We start from the raw sequence: 15,557 nt of genomic DNA, 5'->3' as shown, positions 1-15,557 counted from the left end.
CACGTAACTTAATCCAACCTTGATTTACAATAAAGCACAGTAATATCTTAGTCATAATTATTTTGTATTATAAATTCAAGCATAAAAAGAAACTAGCAAAGTCACTACATACCATGTTTCTGTTGAGAAGAAAATGTTTCTCAAAAAAAGACCACAGGAAACTGATAAAGGAGGTTAATTACCATAGATATTATTAAAAATAAATACTGAAAAGTGAAACTTGAATGACATCTGAATGATCACAATTTCTTTTGCTCAATATTAAATAGGTATATGAATTAAGAGAGTTGAGAGTAAAATGCTATATAAAATAAATTTAGCAAGTCAACACAGCAGTGTTAGACTGGTCTAGTGTACCTATTACAGTTTTTTACAAGAATTAAGTAAGAAAATTTAACAGCAGTACGTGCTATTAATAGTGCTGTTCTATAACATTAAGATTTGAACATTTGCTCTCAACAGGAACTTTTTTTTTTAAAAGGGGGGTGGGAGCACACTTTTGGCATACCATATCAGTTACGTTATCTCCATTTCCCCACACTAAATCAAAAGTTCCATTCACATAGCCCACTTTTGAAGCCACATCTTCAAACAGCCTTTTAAGTGGTGTAGAAGCTGGCAGGTTTAAGGTAATACGTTCATTCACTGTCTTGGAATTTGTGGTATCTTGCACTATACACAGCACTCTGGGCTCCTCAGCAGCACTTTCTATCTGAAATGACAGCAGACAACAATTTAGTGAATAAAACTATGAACATCTTAGAGTTTACTTGGAGGGGGGTGGGGGAATGACAACAAAATTTTACTACAAAGACAGGTGGTATACTTTTACAATCTAACAAGCCTGAAAATAGATTTGTTATGCTTGCTTTCAAAAATAAAGGCACTTCCAGTGCCGGGAAATCTACATAGAAGTACAATTCTTTTTCAAAGAATAAGGAATTTGGATGTATGGGTCAGTGTATAGAGAAATAAGTGCTCAGGTTGCACAGAATATCAGCCATGAAATTTATTAAAACAAAAACTGCACTGCTTCAAAGCAGGAACAAACTTCCAAATTATCACTTCAAGCTCATATCTTCCTTTAGCATGGGCATAAAGGCTGTTCAGGTAGAAATATGCCTTTTGTGACTCCATGAAATGCAAAATAAAGGATCTGCAAACTTCCAATAATCTTGGAAGGCAATCATTAAAGTAAAAAAGGCCTTTTTGAATCAAGTCACCATCAACTTTATTTTACCAAATCCACTGCTGGATGAGTCACAGGAGCAGTCTACACTGCCCAAGTGGCTACTATATTTTGTCATATTTTGAGAACTACAAAAAAATTTAAAACAGCAACTTCAATAAACCTGAAATYAGAAAATTAATAATTTTGAATGAAAAGGGCAATAAGTGAAGTGGAGATAAAATTATACAGACCCAGATAAGCCAAGATAATGACATTTGGGAAGTCAAAGGTCTACTGAAACATAATCAACCAATTCTCTCAAAAGGCTTTTGAGTTCTAGAACAATAAGGAATAACTAATATTTAAAAACAGGTCACACAAAGAAAGCATGAGGTGGGTAAAAGGACTAGTTAGTCCCCAAGGAGTCAGCCTTTTCAATTTGTAACATACAGAAAACATTAGTAAAGCCTATGAGAACACCAAAATCTCAGTCTATGGCTGAAAAGCATATACTCTTCAAAGGCAAACAGACCCATGATGTGCCACCATTTTCAGTAGATAATATTAGCAAATAGCAAGAGCTATGTTCCTGCTAAAATTGTCAACCATCCCTTAGGAGAGGTCTTACATCAGCAAATCTTTTAAGAAAGAGAAACATTTTAGAAGATCCTGCATCCCATTTTCCAAAATTTCAAGATTAGCTGATAATCTTTCGGTAACTCAAACACAAAACATTAAAGGGATTGCACTGCCTATTCCCAGCATCACCAGAAGAAAAAAGTGACAGAGGGGCAAATACAACTGCCTCCCACAATCAGTGTTACTTTAGTTCACTTTAGACTATGAATTTTCTTAAGACTCTAAAGCCCAGCTTCTCTAAGTTTATCAAATGTACTGAATTTCAACACAGGTCATCAGCTGCATGCCTAAAAAGATGCAGTGTACCATTTCTGGAAAGAGTAAATCTTTAATACTTCATATGCTAATCTTCATTGGAGAAAGTCAGACTTAAAAACTACATTCCTAGAAGACAGCTAGAACTAGGACTGGTACATTAACCATGCATTAAGAAGAAAATAAAATTCAGGATTTCAAGCAACTCTGACATGTCATATCTTCACTGTTACCCACAGCACCCACAGAAACATACAGTGCAGTACTTGAGTAAACTGAAATTAAATTTCAGCAGCTAAAACTTCTCACGGGTTTTAGTCTTTACATTTTCCAGCACAGCTTGATTCTTCAGCTTTTTCCAGCCAAAGAACAAGCAGTTTGTCTCTTCTGTTGTGTAATTAGAAAGAAGAAGACGAAGTTGTGTCCTAGTTCAGTAGCTCACATTCTTGATTCCTCTGGAGAAATAGCAGCTAAAACATAACAAACTCTTAAGACTAACCTATATACATGACTTAGWTTCCCTGGAAACAGTAGATTCTTATTCTGGGTCTAAACCCATCTTCCTCTCTAGAACTATGCAGAGAGGTTAGAGGTATTTGGTACTACTATAGTTTTACCTACAACAGTATAAATTAACTAATTCAGTTTTAATGATTCCCAGAGTAATTTTGGACAGGTCTTGCAACTAGGACTGCTAATGTATATAAGCATGTCAGGAATAGAAGTTCTCAATCTGGGACTTAATTCCTTCTTGTCCTACTGCCTTTAAATAACCAATGCCACAGCTTCACTCTTTGCAGAAAGCAACCATAAATACAATTTCTCCTGCTCACACTTTCTCTACCACTTTTGATAGTGAATCAGCTGTGACTAATATTGGAGTTGCTACTGAAAATAGTTTGAAAGATATTAGAAGTAGGTGAAAGATGGAAAACCACAGGGATAAAACAGTAACATTAAGAAAACAAATTACAGAAGATTACAGAAGATTTGCTGGTTAGGTAGCTGCATGTTCCATGCCAGACAAATCCTCTCTTCCTTGTTCACAGATGTAATTCTGACAAACTGAACCGGTTTAATTCAAGGTTAGTACRGCAAAAGATACTGAGCCATCACTTACGCTGTCAGTGCTTCAAGTTATTCATAATGAATACATGAAGCAAAAATAACCCAAGACCAACACGTTTATTCATAACAAGCATTCACACCTACTTTGTGAATCAGACTGCCACAGATGTCTTCTTTGGGACTACTTCACTATAACTGCAGTGTAAAAGGCAATGCTAGCAAGTGACAGACCTCTAAATTATTTTGACAGATTCAGACCATTGGAAAATTGAATCTGTATAGCAAATACCAAACATTTTAATCATTATACAACCAGATATACTATGAGAGAAATAAACTTCTATTTTTCTGATGGAAAACTTCAGAGGGCCAGAAAAACCCATACTAACATAAAAGCACATGAATGCATAGTTCTTTGAAGCTTCTGCTGTTAGAACTGCATCTAATATACACATAATCTTTGTATTCAAGAACATGCACAAAAATTCAATAGCTCATGCTCATGTTAAGAATTACCAAAAGCTACAGCACCATGCTGTTACCATATATCTTGCTTATCATTTTATAAAAGTTGATTTCATCTGTCTACCTGTGAAAATTTCTTCTTCATTTCAGCAAAGATACTTTGTCTGCAACTCCAAAACATATCCTATAGTATATAAAAACAAAATTAACAAATGAATTCTTTAAAGTAGTAAAATTATTTTTTTGCAAAAAGTTTTACAGTTTAAGTAGACTTATTACTGAATTCTAATCTACCATGCACAGAATAACTTTAAGGAAACAGCCTCCAAAGACCATAATTATAAAAGTTCTCTATTAATAKAGAGTTCAGTGCAATTTTTAACATCAAGTTACTCAAGTCTAGGAGCAATGCTACACAAAACGTTAATAAGTTGTGATATACTACAGACAATATTTAATAAAGTTAAAAAAGGAGTGGAATAAAAACATGTAAACAACAATTCAGGAAATAAAGTCATACTAATAAATTCCTTCATTATATTAAAAAGCCCTTCAGATGAAGGTAAACATTTTTAAACATTTTTACCTCAAATGGCTCAAGTACAAGATTAGCACATAACTCTAATTCAGTTAACATAACATAAATGAATTAGCTAATTTCATATGAAATCGTTCATTCATTTCAGAGCTATTCTTGTTTCAGTATCATCCCATTTTGAAATACTCAGCTTAAGGTAATAAAGCCATGAGGTTACTGACTTTCATTATTTGCAAAACTTTACAAAGAGTCTGTCTTAGCTTTTCTGTTGTACTATCAAACATGCAACAATAAATGTTATCTGTACAAAGCTGTTGGCCAACTATAGACAAACATCAAATAAACTGTTTTCTGAATCGGAAACTTCAAAATTCTTATTTTTCCAGAAAGAAGAAAAGGAGAAAATGAAGAATACAATTGGAAAGAAAATTACATTATTTTGCATCTTCACTCTGAACTGCATGCTTTACAGCAGTCAAGAACACTGCAACATATAAACTACTGATGCAACTTTTATCAGTGTGGCCCATTTGCCCCACCAAATGAGCTACAAAAATAGCCACAATTAGACCACTCCATTTAATTTCTGTGAGCAGGAAAACAGGTGAGGACAGCTTTAATTCCTTGCACACAGAGAAGAAATAAAGTTCTAAGTTCTAGGCTTGAAGTTCTGGTAATTTAAGATTTGTAATTGTGTCTAGTAATTGTTTTCTTTACACACCAGCTGGTAATTTCAGACTTGATATAGGTTTTAGAAATTAAGACAACACTTCAAATGTTCTGCTGCTATTGTGTTCACCTGCTCTCAACTGACAGTTATCTACATCTTGCTAATTGACTTAAAGGTTAATAAGCAAAGTCCATGAAGTATAATATTAAAAATCAGCAATTCTAAAATTATGAAAACCATCAGCATATCATCTTGTTCTAAAGACTCAAGTCTCCCAACTTTCCTTCTACTGGGCAAGGTCCAAAGGACCCTTACATTGGCACAAATTTCCGCTTCCTGGAGGCAGACAAATTAAGTCTGGTAAACACAGGGTGTGTGTAGTTTTCAGGTGTGCTGTTTTTCAACTGGTGCATGCAGCAGCAGGTGGGAGGGGAGGGAATGATCCAGGCATCAACAGAACTGGAAAGAATTATCTGCAAGTCACTACTTTTATCAAGAGCTGAGAAGCAAGCATAAGAGCATTCTTATTTCCCAGTAAAGGACTGCTAGAGAATTTTCAAGTTATTTCATGCTAAATAAGTTCTGCATGGTACAACTTGATTTTCCATACTTCATTTAATGAATCATCCACAAATCAAACTTGGAAACTATATTGTTTATATGATGTCCCGTAATGAAAAGCTTTCAATTGCTCTGACAGGACAAACTACACATAAGCATAGATATGTCAGTCTTCTAAATGCAGTATTCCACACTTTTCAGTTAAAGCATCAATTGCACCACTTTCTGAATATCTCAAAATATTCACTAACTCAATTCTGTATTTTACAGAAAAGCTGCTTTAAACATGGAAACTTATGCTTTATAGTACAATAAGGAACAAAGACCTTACTATATGTAAAGATGCCTAAATTTTACCTGATAAAAACGAATGTGGAATTCATTGAATGGGTCATGTGTTACACCTGATAAAACAGACCAGCTTATTAACAATACAGTTCAGGGGTTCCAAACTAAGGTACATATGGTATTCAAAGAGGTACACACAACTGACTTCTTACTGCCTTTACCTTGGAAAAGGCAGAGCTTCTGGGACCATACACATCCACTCTGTACCTGCACAAAGTCCTCAACAGAGCTAGAAAATGCTGCTACTTTACCATACTATGACAGAGTGTGCATAACACCAGTAGCTCGGCAAAGTAAGCTGGGGAACCCTCAACACTGCTACGCTTTTAGATTATTAAAAGTTGTCCAAACATCTAAAAAGGCAAATGCAGATTGTTACTTAACACTGCAATTTGGAAAACCATTCTGTGATTGTTCTATCATGTAATTTTTATCAAGTTAACGTTTTGGTCGGTAAATACTTGGGATATTCAAAATTCATTATACATCACATTAAAAAAAAACACAATTTCAGACGTAACCTCTTAAACTATAATACTGCAGTTTTCATCCCAAGTCATTCTATCTTCTACATACTTCAATTTCTATAAAGAAGATGAGGTTCCCAAACCTGCATATAGACAGATGTATTAGACCAGACTTGCGTAAGAATTTTTGTAATATACAGGAAATTAAAAAACAAACACAAACAAATGCAAACAACAGACCAGACACTGATGGACACTGCAGAGAGCCCCCATGCRTTAACATTTTCCCCTACACCTTTCTAGTGTGGATGCAACCTATACGGATGCAAGTCCATGAGAACAAATAGCCTATAAGGGCATAAACCATACATAGTCTACAGGGCATAAAGCATACTGTAGCACTGAAGTAGCTAATACTGTACTGCTGTAAACACTAACAAGTGAAGCATTGTTATTAGTGCCATCTGCAAGACTGAGCCATCAGCTTTGACCAGCAGCAGTCTTAGCAACACATTTAGATGTGCTTGCTATTCTTCAACTTTGAAACACTACATTTACGAAAACTGTATAGTAGTATTTCATTAACCTTAGATGGACCAACCGAGATTAATTTTATTTTCAAATGACAAGAGAGTCACCAAGATCTTAAATCCTGTTTCAATGCAAAACTATTTTTTTAAAAAGATCAGGGACTGAAAGTGAAACCTAAAGCTAAGCTCAAACTTCGTGTAAGCTTTACCTAATGTTTCCATAATTAGAGTACTTCAAACAAGGAAAAATACTGACAAAATGAACCAGTAAGTAAAATCAGAATTTTCAGAACAGGAGTTTAAATAACAGATGTGCAAAGTTTGGCTGCCAAGTTAAGTTAACAGCCTAGTGAGACTTAAAACAATCACTAATACAGAAGTCCCTAAATGTTCACACCCTACAAATAATTCTCATAAATCATTGCAATACAGAGGAAAGAAAGATCATTAGCAAGTGCCAATAATGTGGCAGACATCATGCTCACAGCCACAAAACGACTTGGGTGATAAAGCGTTAGACAGCAATTCTCACACTTCACATAGCATCAGCAACCCAACTCTGTAGGACATGTACACAAGTGACTACTGCCTATCAAGTTACTGCTTGGCAAACTTTGGGGTGTGCATTCTGGGCTTGTCTAACTGATTGTGTGCATGTTTCCAGCAATTACAAACACAAATTTAAACCTCGTAACTTAAACCACAATAGAGGTAGTTTTCACTAATATGCTTTAATTTCTGAAATATTACCGTGTAAAAATACTCATGCAGTAACTACAACTGAACTGACAAGGAGTTTGTTTCAACTCTTCTTCTCAGCACCACCAAACTGTTCTTGGATCAGCTCCTTGAGGACCCACAACCATACTGCAGGGATYCCTTCACCTATTCTAAGAGCTCCCAGTCTGCTATCAGCAAACTTTATGCATTCTGACAACACCGCACTCTGCATGAAACATGAAAGCCAAAGCCCTTTCATATATACACCAAAATAAAGAGAGAAAAATAAGGGAAAAATAACAAAATCTATCCAGGTTTCAATTTCCACTCTAAAAACTATCTATTTACGTCGTGAATTTTGAATTAAGGATCTCATGCAGTCCTTAGAGCCCACAGCTCCCTTCTCCCACTGACTGGGCTGATCATGCTCCATACTTCTTCTAAGCCCAGCAAAGCTATCTTTTTCAAAAAATATCTCCCCTAATACAAACAAGTGAGAAGGTCACTCTCTTGAGGAAGTAAAAGAGTGAGTGTAAAAGCCCCTGAAATGAGCGGAGCATTGAATAGAAGTTTTCCATCACTTTGGATACTACTGTATTTACTAAACGACCAAATAAAAGAAAAATCTGACTCACATTTGGCTGTGTTTTAGAAGAAAGAAGCAACCTTCTTGAAAGAGAGCTTACAGAACTAACTCTGGGAACATCACGAGCTGTTATTCAACACAGGTGCCTCACTGCAGCCTAGTTTTAGTTAATCAGGGAGTAAAGCACTCAGCCAGAAATGCCTAAACCAAAATACATAAAAAAAAAAAAAAAAAAAAAGTATCCTATAGTGCACCTGTAGTAAACTGAGTAATCCATTTTTCCATTGATCCCAGGAGGTCTCAATAAGCAGAACCATTTGCAGCAGTTAATTCACAGAGTTTCTACTTTTCTTGAGGCAAAATAATTTTGAACAACCTTCAGATATAATCATTTAACTTTGAATYAGATTGACTTACTCAGCGGTATCAGGTTTGCGTGTGCCGCAGTAATACGTTTTATCCTCAACCTCAAATTCTTTGCTGTATCTAGAGAGACTTCAGGTAAAATCCAATAACTGTCCTTGAAAGCTAGTGATCAGCATTACTGATGAGGAAAAAATACTTCACTCAGAGCCTAAAATACCAACCTATATTCAAGAATACATATGCTGATTCTGGCTACTTTCCAAATCACTGCACCTTCTCCTCACTTCCCCCTCTTTTTTTTTTTTGGGGGGGGGTGGTGACAGAGAGAACAACATCAAGGATTCATGAAACTTACTGAAGCACTCCCAGTCTATCCTTCTAACTAGCAACACCAAGATGACAAAAATAGGAAGGCTTATTAATTTATTTATTAGGTCTGCCTGCAGCTAGAAAAATACCATGCAATTCTGCTAAACCACTTCCAGACGATTCTTTTTCAGTCCTGATACATATGCTATATAATCTTCTGGTTAACACTAAGACTTGCAGAGGCTTTACTTACCTTTCCCACTCCACATAAACGAAGTTGTAGAAATACAGAACTATCATCAACAATCAGCAGTTTACAGTCTATATTAGTATTTCTGCACTTCTACTCACAACCCTTAAGAACACTGAACCTAAGGATAGTCCTTTAATTGTTTTCCGTATGTAAGATGAAAAAAAGGTTTATTTTTCAGATGGAATAAAAGTAGAGAAAAATGATCAAAAAAAGATGTGCAGTTTTGGGGGCTCCCCTCCCTGTTTTTTTAATACTATTTTTGAAAGAGCAATAGAATTATTGTTTCAGTTTGGCATAACTGAAATGGTGTAGGTTTGTTTTTACTGTCACTACTTATCAACTTTAAATACTCATTTTCCTGTACATCTGGAAGACAAAGATTTCAAAACATTTCTCCATCCCCACAAATACAGCTAGAGAAACTTTGCAGACAGGGCAAGGAAGGGAGAACTAATTTAGTTTTACACAGAAAATCTATACACACAAAAATCAATAGATCTATCATTCTTTTAATTAAGAATTTACAAAATACTTTAGGAGAGTGCCAATATAATCAAAATCTTAGAGACTTCAAACACAAAAACAGGCTATCCCAATTATGCTCCCCATTAAAAAGTTTTTAGGCTGACTTCAACACTGTAAAYTTCATACATATGTTTCAGTTTACACAAGTAAATTGCTTCACTGTTTTACTCATGTACACATTTGCAGCATTAGATCCTGGGTTACATTGCTTCCTTCTACTTCAGTCGTTTAGCTATGCTTTCCTCTCATAGTACGTGCTACATTTTAGAAGAAATAAATTAATGCCCTACTGATACCTCACCAAGCTTACAATAATTAAAAAGTTATACTGCTATGCAACAATATGAACATACCTGCCTACTTTGTAAGCTTAATGCACAGTAAGACATTGTTGAATTTACAGTATACTTAAAACACCTGACACTTTCAAGGTAGCCTAAAAACTCTGAATGCAGCAATGCTCTAGTTATGCAAGCAGTTAAGGCCTGAATAGCTGGAAGAGCTGCCAGAAGAAGCAATCTTGCTCCCATCTGCTTATTTCCACCCCCAACACTGTCCCCTTTCTTCTACTGGTAAAAATGGTCATGCAGAGCTGGCTCAAATARCTAATCCGTCTTAAAATTAATCATTTCTGGATGCTTTTTCAGTGGGTTAGTTTTAACCTGAATCAGTTCTCTAGCTTCTCAATTGAATCCTTAACTGTTCTTGGGAATGACTGAGTGATATAGTGGTATCACAGACTAGTAGTAGTGTTTTAAACATATTTATTATAATACAGTAATAATTAAGTTACTAAATACCAATATCATCTGGATTTAAACATCTAGCTTGTCCAAGAACAAAAGCTGTCACTATTGCAGCAAGTCATACTGCCTTCTCCCCCACCTCACAAGCACCCAGATTTCCAGCCTGCTGCAGGTACAGGATCACAGACAGAGCTCATGGAAGAAGGTTGAGGCCACATAGAGACCAATGGCCCTGGCCAGACGTCCCTGAAGGGACCCCTATGGAGGGTGGCGGCCTGATGAAGCCAGGGGAGATAAACACTGCCACAAATTCTGTAGCAGTGCCTCTGGGATCTTTACTATCCTCTTCTCTGCCCCATGTCAAGTTAGTTGCTCTCAAAGACTGTCTCATCAGAAATGCTTAGCTCTAGTAACTTTTTTTTTTTAATTAAAAATCTGTTTGCTACCTTACTGAAATAGAGTAGCATACCTGCTATAAAATTGTCACTCCTGTAAAGTACAGTGATATTCATTACAGTTACAATGGATACACACTTCTAAATCTAATGATTCTAACTTTCTAAATATGTCCAAAGATAAAGCTACGCCTCAGAAATAGAATACTTTTGTAAGGTTAGCATTTAACTTTGAGTGTTTGCTCTTACTATTGTGGATTTCTGCATCATTTGTAGAAAGCATTTATACAGAAGTATAAATACATAAAAATATTCTATATTTTCTATATAATATATTTTTATATATGTAAATATATAGAAGTGAAAAGAGGAAAAAATGCTATTGGACCAGAGAGAAAAGGTACATTTATCCTCAGTGTATAAAGGACTACAGAAAAGAAGGRTATGAGAAGTGTGTCTGAGGACAGATGAACTAGATATCAAAACTTTTATTTTTCATTTTTACCAAGGCTACTTTCCATCTCTTTGAAATTCAATATTTTAAAGGATTTTAAATGTGCCTTAAAAATAAGAAGATCTGGTTTTCAAGACATTCTTACCTTCTACTGATCCTTTAAACATGCTAAATTAAGGTGGTTAAAGATTAACTAATTCCTTAAAAAAAAAAAAGTCAAGTCAAAGGTAGCAACTGTCAATAATGCAAGAGAACAAACGTCTCCTGGTCATGTCTACAGAACACACAAAACTTTACCAAATGAAAAAGGCAAAAATCGAAACAGCAACCACCCTCAAAATGAAAACAACAACAAATTAGAGTTATTCCAKCAAATCTCAATAAACGGCTTTACTTTGCATTTGGAACCTTACTTCCTACTTATTTCTCTCATTTCTGTGAAAAATTTTAAGATTTAAAATGATATTTTTGGTGCTTGGTTTCTCTCAACCGTTGAGAAGTTGGTATATTTCACTCTCTTACTCTTAAAGATTATAATYTCAGCTGATCATATTCTCCTCATTCCTTGACCCTCAGTCATTTAATTTCTTGGCAGGGGGTTGTACCCATTCGGACTAAAACAACCATGAGAAGCAAATGCAAATGAGGTCTTATACATTTGCAAACTATTTGCCAGTCTCTATATATTCATTACAGTAAATATTTTTATTTGGATCTGAATCAGCCTCATGTTTATATGGTTTTATTTGGTTTGCATCTTGTCTTTATTTTCTTTAACATTACCCTGCTCCTTRTTTTTTTTTAATATATTTTTTCAGAATATTTTTGATGTAGGAACACAACATCGCACTTTGTCATCCTATAATCACATCGTTATTCCTATGGAGAGTTACAGTAGCAGTGGATGTGCTTTCAAGTTTATTGTCCATTCTTTTAAGTAAGCAACTGCCATGAACTTTAACCTATTATAACAATCTTTCTTAGGCTCCGAATTTGCCAAAATATTTGTGTTCTCAATCAAGAGATGTAGGTGTAATTATGAAGGTATGACAGTGTACACATGAAAAAGGACCCAAATAACGCCTCCCTATTTATGAAAATTTAATTTACAAATGAAAAACATTTCCCATTTTAAGCAACTATATCTGCTTTCTTTTAAAATTTAATTTTCATCTTTATTTTTGACCTTACAACAATATCCACAGAAATCAATAAACATATTTGCCTTCCTTTTCTTGAGTTCTTGCAGTTCCACAGTACTTCTCCTTCCAAAGGATGCAAAGAAGCTAAAAATAATCTTGCTATTTATGCCTCTGTTTTCAGACAAGACAATATCTACAGTGAAAACTTTCATAGTATATCAASTTTATTTCTTACGTAACTTTTAAAATTAGAGTATTCACCAATCCTACAGAATTCATATGTGCTTTTTCATGTTACTAAAAAAGGCTTTCATTACTTCTGATTATGGAGAAAATACTTCAGGTTYTACTTCAAGAATGCTCTTTTAACATGCAAAGAACTTCTTAGCCATAGTGCATTTCCTTTTAAGGAGTTCAGGTTGTGCACCTGCAGAATAATTCACGTCAAAGAAAACATTTTGCTGAACTATTGCACACTAACCATTTCTAAGCTATTTCAGAGAACTGCCAATTTAAAATTTATTGTGATTTTTCAAAGGTACCTAAAGAAGCCCTGTATACTGCAGCTGCAATGATTAAATGCTTAAATTTAAATTTAATTAAATGATTAAATTCAATCAAGTGATTCTTTTGCTGATTTTACCCCTCAATTTTTTAGGATGACCATCATGTCCCCCTTCTAAATCTTRTATTATCTTCAAATGTTGAGCAAGACCATTTGTTCAATACAAGCTGATTACATGCAAACCACTGCAAAACAGGAACATAGAAAATACTATGCCAGAAATAGTTGTTGAAACTGTGATCAAGTTGGTTATCATTTTATCTGAAAGTTTACAGGAAAATTTTAAAGACTTTCTARTATTTTCAATGATCAGTTACCTAGTTTTATTTGAACACCATTGTTCTGAGAATACTTTTTGCTCAAGACAGGAAAAATGTAACAAAATACAAAGTAAGCAGCTCACCTGACAGCATACCATACTCAAAGGCTTGATACTAGCCTTTGATATCAGTTTTAATTTTTTGCTATAAGAATCTGAGACCTTTTCAAACTGAATAAAAAGCTTGCATACGTAACTCAATCATTCAATTTCTAGAGATGTGACTTTTCAATTTGCTTTCTTAGATATGCATAAACATATTTTCAAATACAACAAGAGGACTGGAGCTGTAACTGGATATATGAACATCTATATRTATTTTAGTGCATTACCATATCAATCCTAAAGTACTCAGAAAAAAACATTCAAAAGAACCTCTTGAAAAAAAGAGGTTTCAATTCTGACAGGACTAAAACCTGTGAGCAGGTAACAGAGTTAACATAAGGGGCTACTTCAGTAACTGTCCGCAAGTTTTGTTCTTACATTAATGTCAGCATACTCTTATCAACAAAAGTAAGTTAGATAATGATGATTTTTATCAGAACTGGGGCTAGGAGAGGAACTTTTATTTTTAAACTATGATATAAAGCCACATTGATCTAAATGCACAAGCACTTAGGTTTTAAAACACAGAAAAACAGAATTAACAAACTATGGCTATTTAAAAAAGGCAACAAACGAAGTACTTGAAATAAGCAGTTTTGTTGAACACTGAAATTCCAAGTTATAGAAAGACAGCATACAAGCCAATATCTATCTCTGCATAATTTAATACYGATATTTAAAGTATTCTCTGCCTCTGCAGAAGGCAGAGAATGTCTTAAATAAAAGCCTATTACCATGAACAAGTTTGAGGAAGAGCATAAAATAGTACAAAAAGTTAATGATTTAACTTATGCTAATACTGCATGCATTTGATTTAGCAAATTTAATCACCATCAGTCCACAAAGAAAGAGATGATTGCATTTTTGTTTGCAGTCATGTTCAACATGTATTRCTTCCACAAAAAGTTAAAGTGATAAGTTATTTAATTGTCAGTTTCTGCTACTGAGTAATAACTTTAGCTAGTAGCATTTAAAGACCAGGATTCCAGTAGCAAATAACTGCCTCTTATACAAAATCTTTCCATCAGACGTTCTCAAAGTACTATTAGGTAAATAACCTGATTATCTTATACTACAGATCAGAAATCCAGATGTACAGAAAGAGGAACTAATCTGCAAAGTTTACCAAGAAGCCTAGTGCCTGTCTTAAGAGGGGAAAAAGATCTCACGTACTGCTCTCATGTCCTATTCACCTAATTACATTACTACATGAATATTGTTCAGATAGTGTTTGTTCACAAGGAACAAATGATTTTGTGGAAATCTCTTTGGATGCTCTGTTTTGTTTTTTTTAACCTGAATTCCAGATTATTCGCTAGGTCAACAAAGTGGTCAGTTTCTCTCCTTGTTGCAATGCTATCTTCATGCTTTACAACACAGCACACCAGAAGGGAAGCCAGRAAAAACTGAGAAGTTACATAGTTGTAAATACTAGCAGAATCTCTTAATACACTGGAATAGAAYGATGACAATGTCATCATCATTAAAAAGAACAGCACCCCTTTATTAAACTGAATTACAAAACCTCTTATTCAGATTCCTRTTCTTCTAAAAAAAGAAGTTAGAATGATAGTCATCAAGAAATATCTTTTCTTTTTCCAATGTAGAAGATCAAAACGGATTCATTAGTCCAGGGATGAAAGGACTCGCATCAGTTAGCTGTGAGAGAGTATTTGCGCTACCTTCTTTAATAGCRATAAGTACAAACCATATATATTTATTATGACAATTGTACTTTACATAGTTCATGCTGAACATGTTGAAAAAGTATCTGTGCAGCATTTAGGAAAGTTGTGGTACAGRCATCTCAAAAACTCATAGCAAAACACACATTTTTATATTGTTATCAATTCCGGAAGTCTGGGTAACATCCCCCAAGTTCTGATACACCTTAATTTTCAGAAATCTTAATAAAATCTAATCACATTATTGTCATGCAAACATATGCACCTTCCTAATCAACTGTGTTGATTAGAGGAGCATTTTATTATCATGTATTTGAGTTAGATTCACTTAACAGAAGTTTCAAGTCTACTTTAGAGATACAATGAACCTACACAATGTCTCAAAGATACTAATATGACTGCCTGAGCACAGCAGTGTAACTACTAGTATTTTCCATCCATGCAAGCATGCTGTTATTCTCTACAAAAGCTTACGAAAAAAAAATGTATTACACCTAATAGTAATCTCAGCTCCTGTCAGCATAAATACATATACATATATACATGAACTGAAGGCCTATAAATAACCTAACACCTACATTTCTTCTCTTAAAACAAAGTGGCTGATAATACTATATAGAACTTTTACTACCATGYACTATCATGGCATTATGTAAGCTTGTAGTTAAGAACCAA

General features: G+C 34.6%; 1 protein-coding gene across 1 annotated transcript in view; it reads right to left on the bottom strand.

The window, feature by feature from the left end:
* The window catches only part of USP47 (ubiquitin specific peptidase 47), a 45,193-nt gene extending 41,414 nt beyond the window's left edge, over positions 1-3,779 (bottom strand). The window contains exons 1-2 of the mRNA XM_085317238.1: positions 3,723-3,779; positions 509-712 (exon numbers count right to left, since the gene is read on the bottom strand). Of these exons, the coding sequence (XP_085173364.1) occupies positions 509-712; positions 3,723-3,779 (261 nt within the window). The remainder of the gene's footprint in view (positions 1-508; positions 713-3,722) is intronic.
* Between the last annotated feature and the right edge of the window lie 11,778 nt (positions 3,780-15,557).

This window comes from Rhea americana, unplaced genomic scaffold (genome assembly GCF_003343005.1).
Source record: "Rhea americana isolate MKP2758 unplaced genomic scaffold, rheAme1 scaffold_49, whole genome shotgun sequence".
In the NCBI taxonomy this organism is placed as follows: Eukaryota; Metazoa; Chordata; class Aves; order Rheiformes; family Rheidae; genus Rhea; species Rhea americana.
The sequence above is the reverse complement of the archived record's forward strand: the minus strand, read 5'-3'. Positions and strand labels throughout refer to the sequence as shown.